Source organism: Lynx rufus, unplaced genomic scaffold, assembly GCF_022079265.1.
Source record: "Lynx rufus isolate CCGP_SWC_20201006 ecotype Redwood Valley unplaced genomic scaffold, mLynRuf1.p SCAF_6, whole genome shotgun sequence".
Classification (NCBI taxonomy): Eukaryota; Metazoa; Chordata; class Mammalia; order Carnivora; family Felidae; genus Lynx; species Lynx rufus.
In genome coordinates this window covers 115,887,031-115,903,713 of record NW_025814878.1, presented here as the reverse complement: position 1 = coordinate 115,903,713, position 16,683 = coordinate 115,887,031, and the positions used below count along the sequence as shown (strand labels likewise).

Sequence of the window (16,683 nt, the reverse complement as noted above, 5' to 3'; positions counted from 1 at the left end):
TTACGGAATTTACTTACCCCAGTGATCTGTTGTAACAAGCTATCTCAAAATTTGACCATTTTATTGTATATTGAAGTCTTATGGACTGGGAATTAGAGCTGGCTTCCACTGGGCGATCGGTTTCTTGTGCCAGTGAGTGAGGTCTGTTGGTTACCAGTCTGCAGCTGATGGTTGGGCTGGTCACATAGGGCTACCCTCAGGTGTCTGGGGCTTTGGTGGCACACCTGGAAGGTAGAATCCCACTGGACTGTCACTAGGGACATCAGGCCAATTATGTCCTTGAGCTAGTGCTCAAAGAGGTCCTGGTGGCTGCTGTAAAGTATAGGACCTAGCCTTAGCAGGGCTCTTCTGCCACATCCAGTTGGTCCAGCACGGAGCTAACAAACATGGAGGGGACCACAACTGCATCTCAAAGGGAGTAGCAAAGGATTGGCATCCTTGTGTCGTTTTGGTCCTGGCTACAAACTTGAGAGGACATGCCTTTAAAGTTGTCATGGACTCCGTTCAAGCATGAACAGTAGGCTCCTTGGACCAGGTAGAGGAGTTCCACCATTGTCAAACTTGGCTAGGCCTGCTAAGAGTGTATTGAGGTCTGCAGCTGCTTGGAAATTAAAAGGCTTTTTACTGGATAGTCTGACAGCCCTGTGCTAGCCTGGAGTAAGTTTTGTTCTCTCTGAACTCTTTTATTCACATGTAAAATGCTTTTGGGGTGCCTGGGTGGCTCAGGCGGTTAAAGGTCAGGATCTCAGTTTGTGAGCTCAAGCCCCAAATAGTGGAGCTCTGGCGAGGACAACCGGGAACCTGCTTGGGATCCTCTCTCCCCTCTCTGCCCATCCCCAACTCGCACGCATAGGCCCTCACTCTAAATTTACAAAAAAAAAAAATCTGCATGAAAAGGTTCCCTGTAAAGGGCTGTCGCTGTCAACAGGCTCATTTTAGTGTTGTGCTACATGAACAGTAAACCATGGCAGTGCCCATCTCCCAGGGAAAGGTTAAAAGTGGTCTTACACAGCTAGGTTCCTAAAAATTCTTAATTTTAAACAAGTTCAGAGAAGACAATGTACTGTTTTCATTTTTGAGAGGGCGTGTGTGAGTGGGGGAGGGGCAGAGAGCAAGGGGGAACAGTTTCTGAAGCAGGCTCTAGGCTGAGAGCAGAGAGCCAGATGGGGGCTCAAAACTCCTGAACCCTGAGATCACGACCGGCGCCGGAGTCAGACACCCCTGAAGTACTTAGGCTATTTAAGGAAGACAATTTAGAGACCAAAGAGCCAGGAAAATCTGACTTTTATTTCTTAAATACTGTGAAGGAAGATGGGGGAAATGGTCCCCTGATGAGGGAGGGCTACAAGAGCTAGGGATCATCAGCAAAGGCCCGGTGGGCATTAGGGAAGCGCTGGGGGCTGTAGTTGGGGTCTTCCTGCAGTCGCTTTTGTATATCAGCCCGGAGCTAGAGAGAGAGAGCAAGCAGGTCGGAGGGGCAGCGGCCAGGCCCCTAGGATCCCAGCAAGCACGCAAGGCCATCCCTTAGAAGCTAACACTTCCCCACCAGCCACACTGTCAGCCCAATATGGTATCGCCGAGCCTTCCCAGATGCCACTAGGGAAAAACTCTTTAAAAAAAATCACATGGTAGCCCCAGACTGACCAGTTCATCTCTGAAAGGATCAGAAAAGAGGGGCCCTAGCCCAACCCCTCCCACTAGACCATCCCTATCCTGCTTCAAGGTGGGGGCACCTGCTGCCTGTAGCTCTCCTGAACCTCTGGTGCCTCCAGGTCCCGGCTCAGGCTCTCGGGGCTCGTCAGGGGCCGAGCTCCGGCTGCCTTAGCTGCCCGGCTCACGGCCTCTGAGAGAAGCAGCTGGGGGCCCTCACCCTGCATCGTCTGGGGGACAGGGGGTCGGGAGGGAAAAGAGGATCAACGTCAGATCCAGTGCCACCACCCAGCTCACCCTTTCCAGGAGTCAACCACTGAGTTCCTATGCTAGTGGAGAGAAGGGGACTAGTCCAGGCGGTTTTGACAGCAGAGATACCTTCCTAGTTTTATTCGGCTCTGGCCAAAACATGGCATTTGAGTGTGCTGGACTCGCTCTTCAAAATAAGAGGGGCAGGATGAGTCAGGCCAGCCAGCACTCTGAGCTGGCTAGTCCACAAGAGGAAGCCCACCTTAAGGAAAATAGGCCCTAGTCACATTCCTAGCCACCGGGCAGCTGAGGGAGGACAGAACTGCTGGCAAATGCTAACGTGAAGGTGTGCTGCAGCGACCGTGAGCAAGTCAATCCCCGGGAAAGTGTCCTCAGCCATTAAATGACAGGACTAAACTAGGAAGAATTCCTTCTGACTCTGAGTAATTGGATTCTAAACACGACAGGGGAATTTGGATAAAGAGAGATCCTCAGGGAAGAAGCAGACCAACCTTGCGTCTCTTGGCAGGCATACCACTGAGGTAGGCATCGCTCAGGGGAGGCTGCGGCTTCACCTTCCGCTGGCTCTGAATGTCCTGCTGGATAATCGGAACCCACTCCTGGGGATGAAAAGGGGATGAGTAACTGGCACAACTTTCAGCTGCCTTGGCCCACCGGCCCACCTCCCGACACTTACTGGGGGAACTGCGGCCGCCCAAGGTTCTGTCTCAGCTGAAGCTCCATCCTGTTCGTCACGGGAGCCACCGCCCTCAGGAGCAGGAGGCGGACCTCGGGACATGGCCTCTTCTGCTGTTGTTCCAGGGGCTGGGGAAGCATTCTCCCGCTGGGAGCCAGACACGTGGGAAGACACGGGCTTCAGCACGCCCAGCTCCAGCCCTCCCGCCCCCGGTCCCCCACTCCACATCACCTGGCCCCTCAACTCTCCCTGGTTTACCTGAGGCTCAGGGGAAGTTCTCTCTGATCCCTGAACTTCCATTGGCTCCTCAGGAAGTGGCTATAAAATTGGACAGAGAAGGAGAACACAGAAAGCCGTCTCAGGCCTCTCCAGTTCCCTCAAGTCCCCTGACCCCAGAGCCCATCTGGGTCCCTTACCTGGGGGGGATCACCAACCCTGCGAACATATCTGAGAATGGCATCAGGGCCTACGGGCATGTGCTCCAAAACCACCTGAAGCCTCAGTCCCATCATAGTGGTCAGCCAGCTCACCAAGGACGGGTTCACCCCACGAGACATGCGACGCTGAGGGCAAAAAGCAGCCTTAGAACACAGCATCTTCAACGAGCTCTTGAAAAGTGTCAAAGAGTAAAGGACGGCAGTTGGGGGAGAAAAAATAAAAACCACAGGATACCAAAGAGAATGGAAACCCAAGGAAACAGAAGGCTGGGGCTCTGGGGCAGAGGTGGTGCTTACAATTCGGCCATTGATGACCGCGGCAAGCTCCATCTGCTGTCCCCCCAAACAGTGCAGGTTGAGGGCCAGGCATTCAAACAGGCCCTGGTTACACAACTCAAGCAGGCGGGCCCCAAATCCACTGTCTGTGGGCAAGACACAAGGAGGAGATGCACCCGACAGCTCTGCACATCTAACACCCCCGCCCCCCGGCCCCGCTGCCCCTGACCTGTGCAGTGCAGCACATGAGCAGCGATGCTATTGAACTGCTCTTGGAGAAATTCCAGGTTTGTCCGGATGATGTCCACCCCTGGCTGAACCTGCACCAAAGACTGAGAAACAACACACACAAAGACCCTCCGAATCAGGAACCCTGGGAGACCAGGAACCGAAAGCGGTAGCAGGAACAGGAGCTACCCTGACGGGACCCAGGAGAAGAGGGAATGTGGAAGGGGTACTCACAAAACTCTCCCGCACGTACTCTTCCAGCCCTGTGATCAACGTGTGGGTTGCCGTCTATGGGGGAAACAGCGCAAGTTTAGATCCAAGCCCCAGCCCTCAAGACACTGCCCTCCCCTCTACCTCCAGTAAGTCCAGGGCTTGAGCTGGAGCAATCATAGCTTTAGATGACAGATAAACAGAGTCAGGAATAAATAACAGAAAGTGACGAGAAAGAGAGCTCTGAGGTCCAAGATCTTCATTTACCCGTATGTTACCAGGTGTGGGCTCTTGGCCACCCAGGTAGTGCTGGTGGAAAAAGGATCGCAGCTGGGGCTGGAGCCGCTGCAGTGGCTGGAAATGCCCATGAAGAAGCATCACCACATCCACCATGGAAAAGTTCTGACACAGCAGAGAGAGTAGGGCCCCAAAGAATCCTAGAGACAGAGACAGAAGTCAGCAGCGGCCTCTACCACCTGGCCTGCCCACCCACCACAAGCCCATTGGCCTCATCCCACCTTGGCAATACCCCTCAACAGAGACCATCGACCTATCCCTCCCTGTGGAAGGCCAAGGCACTCCCAATTTGCTCACCGAGGGCCCCATCAGCCCCAGGCTCAAAGATGTTGCTTGATCCACTGAGGCGCTGTATGAAAGCAGCAATACTTTCACTACTGCCAGCCCGAGCCCCCAGGGAGCCCAGCAGGGAGTTCAGCACGCCCTGCACCACGGAGGTAAAAAACTCCGGTGAAAGGCTCTCAAGACCCAGGCCTCCAGGACTCCCTGCGCCACCAGAAGGGGACCCTGGTGGGGGCACGGTCTGCTGCTCTGGGGCCGGGGGTGGGGGTGGGGGTGGCGGGGGGGGCGGAGGGGCCGTCTGCGTCGCCTGGCAAAGAGAAGGAACAAACAACAGAACACAAGGTGAGCACGGAGACAAGGATGTAAAACGACACCAGAAAGGCACAAACCAAGAGGGCCGTGGAAGATGGAGAGCTGTAATCTGCTCTTTACTCCCCAAAGCACAATGCACACACATAGTTACACAGCGGCAGGATGGGGCAGAGCACCAACCCTCTCTCCCTCTCGATGGGGTAGGTTACAAAGCAGCAACACCAATTACTTCGCTTTCACAGCCTCAATTTCCTCATCTCCAAATCAGGGCAGGGGTGGGTGGGAATCCGAGTCCACAAATTCCCAAGGCTCCCTCCCACCAACATGCCACCAGAGACTGTAGCCCAGCAGCAATACCACAGCAACAAGGCACCAGCGCCTGGCCGAGCCAAGGGAAAGGAAGGGTGAGGTGATGAGCAAGCTAGGCACTTACCTGCAGAAAGTCGGTCATGCCCTGGAGAAAGGCAGGGACACCAGGCATCGCCACGGTGATGGTGGGAGAAGCCATGCCAGGCCCTCCAGCCCCTGGCCCCGCAGGACCCAGCAGGTTCCCTAGGAGCTGTGAGAACTGAAGATCGGCCGCTGAGGGTTGAGGGGGTGGAGGCTGGGCGGGCCCCCCGGGGGCAGGACCAGCTGTGGTTGCTGTGTTGGTGGTGCCTGCACTGGCTGAAGCAGTGGCAGGGGCTGGAGGTGGTGCCATTCCTGGGGTCCCCTGAGCTACAGAGGCCAAAAGAAAAAAAGATGAAATCCAGAGAAACGAGACCCCACAGCATTTCCACTCTGATCTTCCCAGCAGGAAAGCAAGAACGAAGGACCTATGAAGAGAACTGGGAAGCACCAGTAAGGAGATTAAGGAGCATCAGCAGGGCCGTGGGAGTGACTACAGCTGGAGACAGGGAAGAACGAGGACTCACCCACAAGAACGGGCTGCATAAGAAGCTGCCCCACGAGGCCGCTCACCATCTGGGCCAAAGAGGCATTGGTACCTAGTCCAGCGCCCTGCTGAAGGGAGAACAAAGGGGGCTTTCAGTCCTGCCCTTTTCATTCCCCACCACAGAATTCTCTCCCCGAATTTCCCCACCAGAACCCCTCCACCCTTACTCACTAGAGTACCCGAGATTGGGGGCCCCCCAGGATGGGAAGGCCGAGCCTGTGGAGGGGTGGGCCGAGCAATCACCACCCGGGTCGGAGCTGTCGGGAAACCCGGCACCTGCTGTCCTGTGGGTGGCAGAGGGGAGAGACCAGAGAGGGCTGAAGGCTGGGCTCCTGACTGCCAGCCAACGGCACCCACCACCGTGGACCGTGCCCCGCCTCCCAAACTTCCCCTTCCAGGTCATTACCTGCGGCCGCGGAGGCAACAGCTGCCACCATGGCCTGATGAGTGATCTGGTGGGCGACGGCGTGCATGAACTCAGGGGGCAGGGAGGGCAGCTGGATGAGGGTGGAGCCTGGGGGGCGGGTCTGATGTAACCTTGAACCTGGACTCCCTTCAGCCCACCCATTCGGCCCTACCCCTTCTCTACCCAGAGCTCTGCCTGCTCTGATGCCCTCACTCTTACCCAGGGTTTGGCCATGACCAGGGGGTCCTAGGGGGCCAGTGGGAGCACTCGGAACTCCACCAGGCTGTGTGCCAGAATCTGGGCAAGGAGACAGAGAGAGTAGCCCTGAGACAGGCGGGGCCAAAGCCTAACTATATCCTCCTGAGACTGGCATCCTTCAGGCCGCTACTCCCCCCACCAAAAAGCCTGCCTCTCCCTCCATCTAGACAGGAAGGCGGCACTCCCTTCACCATGCAAACAAAACTGCAAGGACAAGCAGTCACTCCTGCCCCTCCCCACGCATGCCAACTAAAAGTTTCTAGTCTGGTTAACCCTGCTACCTCCATCAGCCCTGACTTCTCCCTTCCCCACCCTCCCTCTCTCACACCTCGCTACAGACCCCCTCCCAAGCCACGTTGCTCTTCTCTACCAACAACCAATCCTAACTCACCTTGGATGTTCATGTGCATCATGACTACAGGTTCCACGCTCTGGTGGGAAATCCGGATGACCCTTGGGTGGCTGGTGGTCGGGGGGGGAGCCGGCCCCGGTGGGGGAACACCCTCAGTTGAGGACTCGACAGTGGTAGAAGTGGGAGCCAGGGATGAGGCCTGCCCAGGACCAGGGGGAGCTGCCTCCGCATTAGAAGTCGGGGGGGGCCGAGTCCCATTCCCCGTCATGGTCACGGTGGTTCCCACGTTGATCTGGAGGAGACAGATGAATGACACAGAAGTGAGTAAAATAAGAGCCTAACCCACGGCACTCCGTGATACACTTCTGAAGTCTCCCCCATTCTCCGTCACTACGTATTTCTAAAGTCCCTGCCTCTTCTCACTACTGTCAAACCCGGTAGCTACCCTGGGTCATGCCACCACCAGCCATGCGGTCTCCCTCACACCAGGCTCCTCCCCTCCGACCCACCTGGATGGGAATGGCTGCCTGCTGGAGCACCATGGGGGTGGTGTAGTGAGACATGGGCCGGACTACATGCAGGTGTCGTGGGGGCGCACAGGCCAGGTTGCAGCGCAGGTCAGACAGCGCCACAAAAGTGTTGCCCAGCAGCCGTAGGCTCTCCCCCACCAAGTTGATCAAGCGCTGGTCCTCTTCGCGGCCCTCTTGCTATATCCCCAGGGTCAAGCACAGAAAGGCCAAAAATATTAGGCTGGGACGAACGTCAATAACAAAAGCAGTAACACCTTTGAATGACACCACGTTCTCTACACCCCCAGGCATAGCCTCGGAAGCTTCCAAGTAGACCCAACCTCTATAAATAAATTCTACTTCGTGCACACGGTAAGTTTCCTATTACAACAAACCCTACAGCAAATCGGTACAGCAACATCTGCTAAATTTCCTTACTCTGCCTAAGTTTCCTAATTAACCCAAGGTATGAAAAGGTACAAAGACAGTAGGTATCACAGAGATGATGACCCTCCCTATAAACAAGGAAAACATCACTTACGAGTCTACAGAGGAATCATCCTGTTGCAGACAATGTCTTTTTCTGGGGAAAGGATTAGCTGTACTTCGGCCTATTCCATTTGGGACAAATGGGGGTGAGGGGGTAGGCGGGGCTCACGTTGTTGTTGTAGTCCGTGGTGGCGGCAGCGCCCAGAACCTCATAGTAGCGCTGCAGGAAGGGCTGGAGGCGGCTCTCAAGCCGCTGTAGCTCCTGGAGCACTTCAACATACTCCGCAGGGGAAGGATGGCTGTGGGCAACCCCGAGAGGCAGTGAGCCAAGGCTCTCCTCAGACCCCCAACCTCAAAGTTGACACAGACTACACCTGCCCTGTCTGTCCGCAGCCTCCCCGACCCCTGGCCCAATCCCCTCTGGGGACGAGCAGAGCATCTGTGCTTTACCTGTACCCACGGGAAGACAGAAAATACACTGCTTCTCCCTTTCCCACCACATGATTCTATACCTGTGATGACAAGAAACTAACTCTGAAGAAAGAGGCGTGGCCTGTGAGAACTCAAGAGAGAGAATCTTAATCAGGCTCAGGAAACACCATCTGGACTTTCTTGCCCCAGGGACAGCAGTGCTTCTGGCTCAGATGCCAACTCTAACCTCATCAGCCGGTCCAGAGCCTCTCCCTGTCCCCCCTTCCCCTCCCCCCCGACACTAGCCCTACAGGAGAGACTGTCAAGCAGCCGTCTTCTCCCATCATACCCTTCTTGGCTCTCACACTTCACTTGGGATCCCCAAACCCCCTCCCAAAGGGTCCCTCTGTTTCTCACTTGGGTGCATTGGTCTCTGGGGCAGGTGTTGGGCCTGCTGGAGCTGGGCCGGAAGGGGTGAGCTCCGGGCTCTGGGCTGGGGCACGCTCCTCCACTTCTTCGGCCTCCATGGGCTCCCGAGGAGGCACTTCACTTTCAACTGGTTCTGATGTTTGAGAACTCAAGGCTACAGACTCCGGGGCCACGGTTGGCGTCTGTGGGGGCGGCTGACTGTGCTGTGCTTGGGGTCCCCCTCGACACTAAAGGGGAGGGATTCAGGATACCAAAGGCAGGATGAGACTGCTGCAGAGAATTACCCACGACAAAGAAGACTGAGTGGAGAAGGAGCTCTAGCTGGGCTCCCTGAAGGCAGGGCTTTGCATTGGCCTCTTTGATTCCCTAGCCACCAACGTAAAACTTAAATAAGATGCACAACAAATAGCTGTTGTACTTGTGAATTACTAGCAAAATACAAAAAGTATGGTTCACTAAATCCCCACAAAAAAAGAAAGAAAAGTCACAAGCTACAACCACAACACAAACTAATGGAAATAGTATCAACTATAGCAATTTAGAAACTAAAAAAGCACGAACTGCTTCTATAATTGAAAGAAGCAGCCGTGAGAATTATCTGACAAGTTTGAAACAAACTTCCCGGATACCAGGCACCCAGAGAATTGGCAGGAACAAGATAGGCTGACAAAGATACTTTTTCCTGCCCCGAAGACTGAAGACTGCAGAGAAGAGACCAGATTAGACAGGGACAATCCAACTGATATGGCCAGTCATGCCTTCACCACCATGCCTTCACCACCACTGGCCTTCACCACCAGGCCAGTCATGCCTTCACCACCAGAGGGGTAAGGGAGAATGAAGAGACAGACAGACCCTAGCCAGCCTTGTCCACTGACCTCCATCCGGGAAAGTAAGGTCTGTATATCTCTGATCATGTGCTGAGCCATCACCAGCCGTACTCGGGGCTCACTCTACGATAAGAGAAGGAAAATCAGGGTACACCTGAGATGAAGCCATGAACTCTACCACCCACTGAACCAGGTCCCAGCCATCTCCTTGGCCAGGTTCAACCCCCACCTCATGGCCTCCTTCTCCCAGATCCCCTTCCCTGACCCTCCCAGGCCCGTGATACCTGAATCGGGGCCTGTTCCATGTTGATGTGAACATCCACAGCAGAGCCGTCACTCTGAGAAAAGGGTAAGGGAAGTTGCTCTGGGAGAAGCCAAATACTAAGGCCCCCACACCTTCAACTCATTCTCTAGAGCCCCACTCTTTTTCTCAAAGACTGAGATCATATCAGACCTCAGGGCCCTGGAAACCCAATCTAAAGACCAAGATACCTGTCTTATAAGCTCTCTGCCATTACCACAACCAAACCACCCTTCCCACAAAAACCGTCCTATGTGGAACACAAGCTTACAGGCAGATTGAAGGTTCCGACCATGACATAGCTGTTGGCATTCCGGTCATGAACAGAGGCCCCAGGCCCCCGAGTACCAGGCGGGGGTCCCCCACCATGGGTGGCTGAGGCAGACCCTATCCCAGAAGATGCCCCAGAAGGCAGCTGCGTCTGAGGAGGAGCCCGTTCCACCAGGTGAATAACCTTTCCCCCAACATCTGCAGGAAAAAAAAAAAGATACACACCAAAGCATTATATGATCAGGTAAGCTCAAGGCCTCAGTTCATCCCTCTAGACAGCTGCCTCAACCTCTAAACTGCCTCCCCCAAACTCTTACTGTATTCCTGGAGCTTCTTATCATCCTGCAGAACTCGTCCCTGATAGATGAGCCGTTGTTTCTCAGAGGGAATGCTGACAGAGGCAGCGATGTGCTCCTTAAATTCCTTTACATTCATCTGCAAGGTAACAGAAATAAAAAACTATCAGCTAATGTAGGAAAGGGAAAGGACAGAAGGCGGACAACTGACTTTTGGGCATGAGGGGTAAAAATCACCCAATCATAAAATCACTACCCATTTGTCTTGATTGTGAGGTAATTATTGTGCAAAGCCCCAAACTAAGACGTGTTAACACCTGTCAAAACAGACAATAAATGTTAACAAAGTTCAGGTTATATGCCCAGAAGAAAATCACATGGCTGGATACAGAAAAGCTAACTGACCTTCACTTCTCTCCCTGGCTCCCAAAGGAATGTGTGTCTAAAGATACCAATGACCCCTCCCCAAACACAAAATGATACAACTCTGCAATCTCCAAAATAAACGCAACGATAAGGAAGGTGGGGTGGAAAAATCAAGCCAGAAAACTCAACTAACTACAAAAAGAGAAAAGAGCAAACACTTTCCTAACTGGACAACATACTCTTGGGATGTACCAGAATGTTTACATACATCTAATCACAAAAGTCTACATGGTCTTCTTGTATGTGTTTTAAAAACTACAGACCTCATGATTTTCTCTCCAAGTATTAGAGGAATTAATGGCATAAACAGCTGTGTCTGTGGCATTACAATCAAGACTCAAATTATGCCACAAATACTAGAAAATCCACTCAATAGCCTATTAGGGCTCTACCTGCACTATGGGCTCTGATTTCCAGCCTTTAAAAACAGAGTACAGACTTGACCAATTTTTGCTTTTAAGACTTGTGTTTTGGATCTCCATTCTGTTTCCCTTCCCAAAAGCAAGAGCTAGGTCTGTCCCTTTGGGCTGGGGTTCCCTCATGATGATGGCATAGATTTCCCCCTTCCTCCATATTTCCCTCTGCATGAGTTCTATCACAGTGGAAAAAGGCAGAATGAAATCTGCCTCATCCATACCTTCCCACTCAACAAGCAACACCAGAAAGTATCCTGTCTAGAACATGAACAAAGGAACCGATGAAAGAAGATTTGAGGACCCCCCCCCCAAAAAAACCAGGCTCTTCTCTCAGAATAAGGGGACTACAAGAGGAAGGGTGAATGGGGGTCTTCCAGAAATACTGGGGTCTCACCTGGGCCCCCACAATAAAGGTCCGAGTCTGAGAGTCCAAGGTCTTCACCAGCACCTCCAGGCTGTCAGGCTCCTCCATACTGGTAGTGGTACTGGTAGTATCACTGGGCTCCATGGCCGACAGCTCTCTAAGGAAGAATGGAGGGAGGGAGGCCTGCTGGCGCCCAAAGCAGATTTTATACACCCGGAAGCCTTCCCAGCCTGAGTCTCCGCCCTAATACCTAAAGAGTTTCTCCCACACAAGCACACACACACACACACCCGCCCCCATCCCCCTTCTGATTCCGGGGCACAGGGAGAGAAACACAAAGGGCAGAAGATCGACGGCACAGAGAGCTGGAAGACGGGGAGATGGGAGGGGCTCCACAGTGCCAATCACAATAAGGGAAGGCCACTCAGGCTAGGAAGCAGGAAAGATAAGGAGACCAGTGTCATCATCAGTCGCGATACGACAAAGGCCCCAAAGTTCGGCAAACCCTGGGGGACACGCGAGAGCTGGGGGGGGAGGGGGGGGTCGCGCCAGACTCCGCGGAGACAGTGGTTTCGCGCACGCGCGCCACGCCCATCGAACCCGCCTAAGTCACGACAGACCCGAGATGACGGACACTCACGGGGGGCCAGACTGGCTAGCTGACTGCCCCCCTCTTCCACCTTCCCTCGACGCTCCAGCAGAGCGCCGGAACCAACACACACCAAACACACCCCCCCCCCACACACACACACCCACACACACTACCACCACCCCGGACTCCGCCCCCGACTTCCCCAAGGTACCGTCACTTCCGGTCTCCCCCAACTTGCCACCGATGGCCACTTCCGTTTCCCCGATAGTATTTGGGGATCGCAAGGCGGTACTTCCGGCTCCCCCAGGTCCCCAAGATTTACTTTTGTGGGGCACGATGAGGAAGTTCGCGGCCCCCAACAGTGAGTTCCTTGGGGCGAAACGGGCCGGGGCCGGCCTGGATGGGAGGGAGCCGAGCACCCCGAGGAGCCGCGGCCACCGTCGCCCGGGGGACCGTACTGCGCCTGCGTGCGTCGCTCTACGCATGCGTACACTCTTAGGCACCGCCCACCCCCGCTGACGCTGTTCATTTCTTCTGTGCACGCGCTTGAGCTGTGGGAGGTTGAGGTGGCTACTATAAATGCCTGAAAAAAATTACTAGATGAGACTCTACGCCTCGAGAAGCTTTGGACAGTTGTATGCAACTTGGAGTTTGGGGACTGGGGATTGCGTCTCATCAATCCATGTTATTAAAGTCGTGGCCGGCAGAGAATTTAAGGCGGCACTGTCCTGGCCTCCTAAAATTCTGTCTTGTCACTCTGGCCCTCGAGGCTCTACTCCTTCGGCGCCTCCGGAAGTCATCTTTTCCTTAGACGGTTGGAGGTGGTTCGCGAGCTGGGCGTGCCGTCGCGTCGTTGGGGCTGACCTCGGTTCTGCTCGGTGGGCGTTTGGCGGGCTGTGGGCGCCATGTTCCTCGCCGGCGATGTGCGGCCAAGGGGACGCGCCATGTTTTGGAGAAACTAGGATTTACTGTTTTTTAGGACTTTCGTCAAAAAGGGGACCTCAGAGTTTGGGAATTAGGAGCAAATGGACTCAGATTGGACCGAAACACAAGAATCTGACCCTGGAGTTTTGAAGGGGGTGTTGAAGGGCTTCCGCAAGCCCCGGGTCCGCGGGCAGGCGGGACGGTGTTCGCTGCCTAAGCCCCTCCAGCCCACCCGCTGCCCTCGGGCCAGGGCCTTGGCCCCCTGGCGTTGCAACTTTCCCAGCCAGGCCGGTTGCTGCCGGTGTGCCTGCCTGCGGTGTCCATAGCCTTTCTGGGATTCGTAGTTTCTACCCAGGTCCCAAGGACCATTTCGTTTAAGAGTTCTAATAAACACCTGTTTAGAGAGCTCTTGGTTTGTGTCAGCCACTTTACTAAGGGTTTTGCGTACTGTCCTTAAAAGCCTTTCAACACCTAGGATAGTTACTAACAATTTATAGATGAATATACGTAGGCGAAAGTAAGTGGCAGAACTGACAAATCCAGACCTACCAGACCCCGGGTAGAGCACTTCTACCAATAAGTTGTTGTATTTTACATGTATTTGTTTTTTATGATAAAAAGTAACAAACATTACCTGTAAATAGTAATAATGAGCCCTCATATACCCATCACCCAAATTTTGTTCTTTTAATTAAATCGCAAGCGCATAGCAACCTCACCTCTCAGAACAAATTTTTTGGCAGTCTGTGGGTTATACATAATCTATTAAGGAAGCCATCTTTCATTGCATTAACTGCTCCACCCACTTGGCTCTCCTTACTATTATTTGAGAACCTAAAAACCACCAGAAACTGTAGTAAGTGCTTTTACAAGCATTAGTTATAGCGAATATTTACTTTGGACTTAACTATGTGCAGGCCTTTGTTAAGGACTTTATGTGCATTGTCTCTTTTAATCCTAGCAGATTGATGATTTGGTCATTTTACAAATAAAAAACAGACATAGAGATTCATAAAATTGTCCAAGATCTAACAAATAGTGGAGTTCGGGTTTGCACCCTCTCTGTCTAACACCAGTACCTATCCTCTAACCGTTAGATTATGTTGCCTCTTGTAGTAATAAATGTTGAGCAAACAGACTCATGTCCGCGAACTTACTCAGGGGTGTACATATTGTTTCCCCAATCATAAACTTCAGAGGGAAAGTTTTCCATCCACCAGGCCCCAGCGCCTATTTCATACCTGTTCTAAAGAACTTACCAGGTTGTATTGCAATGATTTTTGTTTACATAGCTAGTTTTCCTTTTACTGCTTCAAGGCCAGGGACTATGTCATTCATTTTTATGTCCCTAGGGCTTAGCTGACAAACAGCTGGGACTCAAAACAGTTTGCTAAGTGAATGAATGAATCAGTCCACCTCTCTTCAGTGCTGCACAACACAGCAGAAACCCAGCTCAGATATAAGTTGAAAGGCCATAGGCTTCTACTTAAGAGGGCTCAGCTTTCCTAATTCTTGAGAGACCCTTGGACATGTCAGGGTGTATTCTGGAGTACTGGCATCTAGAAGAGGGGGAGGAAGGCCCAAACACTGTAAGTAATCCAGGCTTGGGTTGGAAAACAAGGTTGAAGTTACTCATTAGCAGGTGAAAGGGTCAAGGGTCAAGGCAAGGGGGCTGGAAGCCGAGTGGACTGAGTAACTAGCAGGGGGAGAGAGCAGTTAAGGCACCAGCCACTTCACGAAGAGCACCAGCTCCCTCCTGCCTGAAGATGTTCTACCAAATATGGGCAGCTCTATTCTACCTCTATGGTATTCTCCTTAACTCCATCTACCAGTGCCCTGAGTTCAGTCAACTGACAACTCAGGGAGTGGATGGGAAAGAGGTATGGACTGCGAATGGGGGGAGCTTATGGTGGGGGCTCTGAAGGATTTGGGTGGGTGGACTTGAGTGACCGGAAGCCACACTGGGAAAGGGAGAAAGGGCGTGTGTGTTTGTAACAATGAATGCAAGAACAAGTAAAAAAAAATAGTAGTATGGCCATCAATGTGGAGACATGGTAGAATTGGGGGCGGGTGGTTACTCAAGGTGATTGAGAGGAGACAAAGGAAAACTCACTTAATGGCTCCCTGTCATAACCCAAACCTTAGTTGGAAAAAAACAGCCACCACTCCACTCCTAAGTCTTGCTGTCTTAAGAGTGATGATGAAGAGGTTGAATGGATCTTGTAGTGGGGACCCACCCTTTTCTGATCCCCTCCCCCCACCTGGTTCTCTGCAGTTCCCAGAGCCACACCTGGGCCGGTGGTACTTTATCGCAGGGGCAGCTCCCACCAAGGAGGAATTGGCGACTTTTGACCCTGTGGACAACATTGTTTTCAACATGGCTTCAGGCTCTGCCCCCACACAGCTCCAGCTTCGTGCTACCATCCGCACGTGAGTGGTGAGGAGGCAGAGGCACCAGTAGGTGCAGTCTCTGTTCAAAATATGAGCACCCACCCACAAAGAACTCGGCTCTTTGGGGTATCTGCTATTCTTGGCCCACTGAGTCAACAGTTCTATTAGTTTCCTTCTGAAGAGAGATGGGCCTAACCACCCATACCTTGGTAGCTTGATACTACCAAGGGGATCCAGGCTTCAAAAAGAAGTAGGATAAATAGAGGTTGGTATTGTGTGGTTGGGGTGCCACTCAGCCCTTCCTCCTTGTCACCACTTCTGCAGGAAAAATGGGCTCTGTGTGCCCCGGAAATGGATCTACCACCTGACTGAGGGGAGCACAGATCTCAGAACTGAAGGTTGGTTCTCTCCAGCCCTCGTGCTCCCCAAGTCCCCTGGGCTTGGTTGGTTTTGCATCCCTGCCCTGACACTCTCCCCACCTCCCCGCCCCAAACAGGGCGCCCAGACATGAAGACCAAGCTCTTCTCCAGCTCATGCCCAGGTGGAATCATGCTGAAAGAGTCAGGCCAGGGTTATCAGCGCTTCCTCCTCTACAGTGAGTGGAGATGCCAGGCACGAAGGGTTGGAGGAAACACTTGGAGAGCAGGAGCCTCTCACTCTGGGTCCTGTGATATCATCCCAGGAAGGGCTGGGTGCCTCCATGAGGTCCTCACCAGGGTGGTGCTAAGAAGCAGGGACTTTGATAGGCCTGCCTGGTTCTGCCTTGCTCTTCCAGATCGCTCACCACACCCTCCTGAGAAGTGTGTGGAGGAATTTCAGTCCCTGACCTCCTGTTTGGACTCCAAAGCCTTCTTACTGACTCCCAGGAATCAAGGTGAGGGGGTAAAGTCCCACAGAAGAGGACTAGGACTCACCAAGTCTTCTGTGCCAGATGAAAGGGACTCAAGTGATGTCACCGGAGGACATGGCCAAAGGCTGACATCATTAAAATGGCGGTGTTGACACCTCCGTTTGTGTCATAGGCTGTGATGGCATCAGAAGGATGTGGCCAAGAGCTATGATGTCACCCAAGGGAGCCAGGATGGGCTCTGGGGTACTCAAAAGAGAGGTTTCAGAGTTTGTGGTGTATAAATTGGGCAGAGGGGCAGAGATGTAGGGGGAAAGGCCTCAGAGACCCCTTCTTAGATGTGGGGAAAAGCAGGAATGCATTCTCCTCTACCCTGTTACCACCAGTGTTGCCTTTCTTCCTGGATTTCCTTCCTTTTCATCCTCTTTTCTCCCTCCTCCCACCAGAGGCCTGTGCGCTGTCCAGTGACTGACCTGTGGCTTCATCTGTGCCCCAGATGGATATGGTGGGAGCTGCAGTTGTGCTGCAGGGAGAAGCTGGAGACTCCCAGCTCCCTTTCAAGAGTAATAAAGATGGTTTTTCAATCCTCATCTCATTTTG

At 53.1% G+C, this 16,683-nt stretch overlaps 2 protein-coding genes across 22 annotated transcripts; one reads left to right on the top strand and one right to left on the bottom strand.

Moving 5' to 3' along the window:
• Positions 1-40: 40 nt before the first annotated feature.
• BAG6 (BAG cochaperone 6) lies at positions 41-12,257 on the bottom strand. Of its 19 annotated transcripts, none has more exons than XM_047101978.1 (26): positions 12,133-12,256; positions 11,360-11,486; positions 10,145-10,262; positions 9,829-10,025; positions 9,541-9,594; positions 9,305-9,379; positions 8,415-8,653; positions 7,756-7,885; positions 7,098-7,295; positions 6,628-6,880; positions 6,198-6,275; positions 5,979-6,086; positions 5,744-5,856; positions 5,553-5,637; positions 5,072-5,355; positions 4,342-4,633; positions 4,015-4,184; positions 3,772-3,825; positions 3,539-3,641; positions 3,331-3,455; positions 3,013-3,159; positions 2,855-2,914; positions 2,597-2,743; positions 2,412-2,519; positions 1,734-1,880; positions 1,268-1,447 (listed from the first exon to the last, which is right to left on the bottom strand). In XM_047101978.1, the coding sequence occupies exons 2-26, from the start codon at positions 11,471-11,473 to the stop codon at positions 1,352-1,354; spliced, it is 3,495 nt and encodes a 1,164-aa protein (XP_046957934.1). In that variant the 5' UTR covers positions 11,474-11,486; positions 12,133-12,256; the 3' UTR covers positions 1,268-1,351. The 19 variants fall into 19 exon arrangements, with proteins under 19 accessions (XP_046957939.1, XP_046957934.1, XP_046957931.1 ...); XM_047101975.1 differs by having other exon boundaries at positions 5,553-5,640; positions 12,133-12,255; XM_047101976.1 differs by lacking the exon at positions 12,133-12,256 and adding an exon at positions 11,970-12,052 and having other exon boundaries at positions 5,553-5,640.
• Positions 12,203-16,659, top strand: APOM (apolipoprotein M). Of its 3 annotated transcripts, none has more exons than XM_047102007.1 (6): positions 12,203-12,282; positions 15,121-15,275; positions 15,561-15,634; positions 15,733-15,831; positions 16,012-16,110; positions 16,530-16,659. In XM_047102007.1, exons 2-6 carry the CDS (start codon positions 15,223-15,225, stop codon positions 16,553-16,555), a joined length of 351 nt encoding a protein of 116 aa, XP_046957963.1. In that variant the 5' UTR covers positions 12,203-12,282; positions 15,121-15,222; the 3' UTR covers positions 16,556-16,659. The 3 variants fall into 3 exon arrangements, with proteins under 3 accessions (XP_046957963.1, XP_046957961.1, XP_046957960.1); XM_047102005.1 differs by lacking the exon at positions 12,203-12,282 and adding an exon at positions 12,387-12,556; XM_047102004.1 differs by lacking the exon at positions 12,203-12,282 and adding an exon at positions 12,387-14,725.
• Positions 16,660-16,683: the final 24 nt, after the last annotated feature.

Excerpts from the sequence above, each read along its gene's own strand:
- APOM (XM_047102004.1), top strand. The coding sequence starts at position 14,612 with ATGTTCTACCAAATATGGGCAGCTCTATTCTACCTCTATGGTATTCTC. Across the intron at positions 15,276-15,560 it reads CTTCGTGCTACCATCCGCAC|GAAAAATGGGCTCTGTGTGC; the intron begins GTGAGTGGTGAG and ends CCACTTCTGCAG. Across the intron at positions 16,111-16,529 it reads ACTGACTCCCAGGAATCAAG|AGGCCTGTGCGCTGTCCAGT; the intron begins GTGAGGGGGTAA and ends TCCTCCCACCAG.
- BAG6 (XM_047101975.1), bottom strand. The coding sequence starts at position 11,473 with ATGGAGCCCAGTGATACTACCAGTACCACTACCAGTATGGAGGAGCCT. Across the intron at positions 3,826-4,014 it reads CCACACCTGGTAACATACGG|ACGGCAACCCACACGTTGAT; the intron begins GTAAATGAAGAT and ends TTTCCCCCATAG. Across the intron at positions 1,448-1,733 it reads AGGAGAGCTACAGGCAGCAG|CTCCGGGCTGATATACAAAA; the intron begins GTGCCCCCACCT and ends CTCTCTCTCTAG.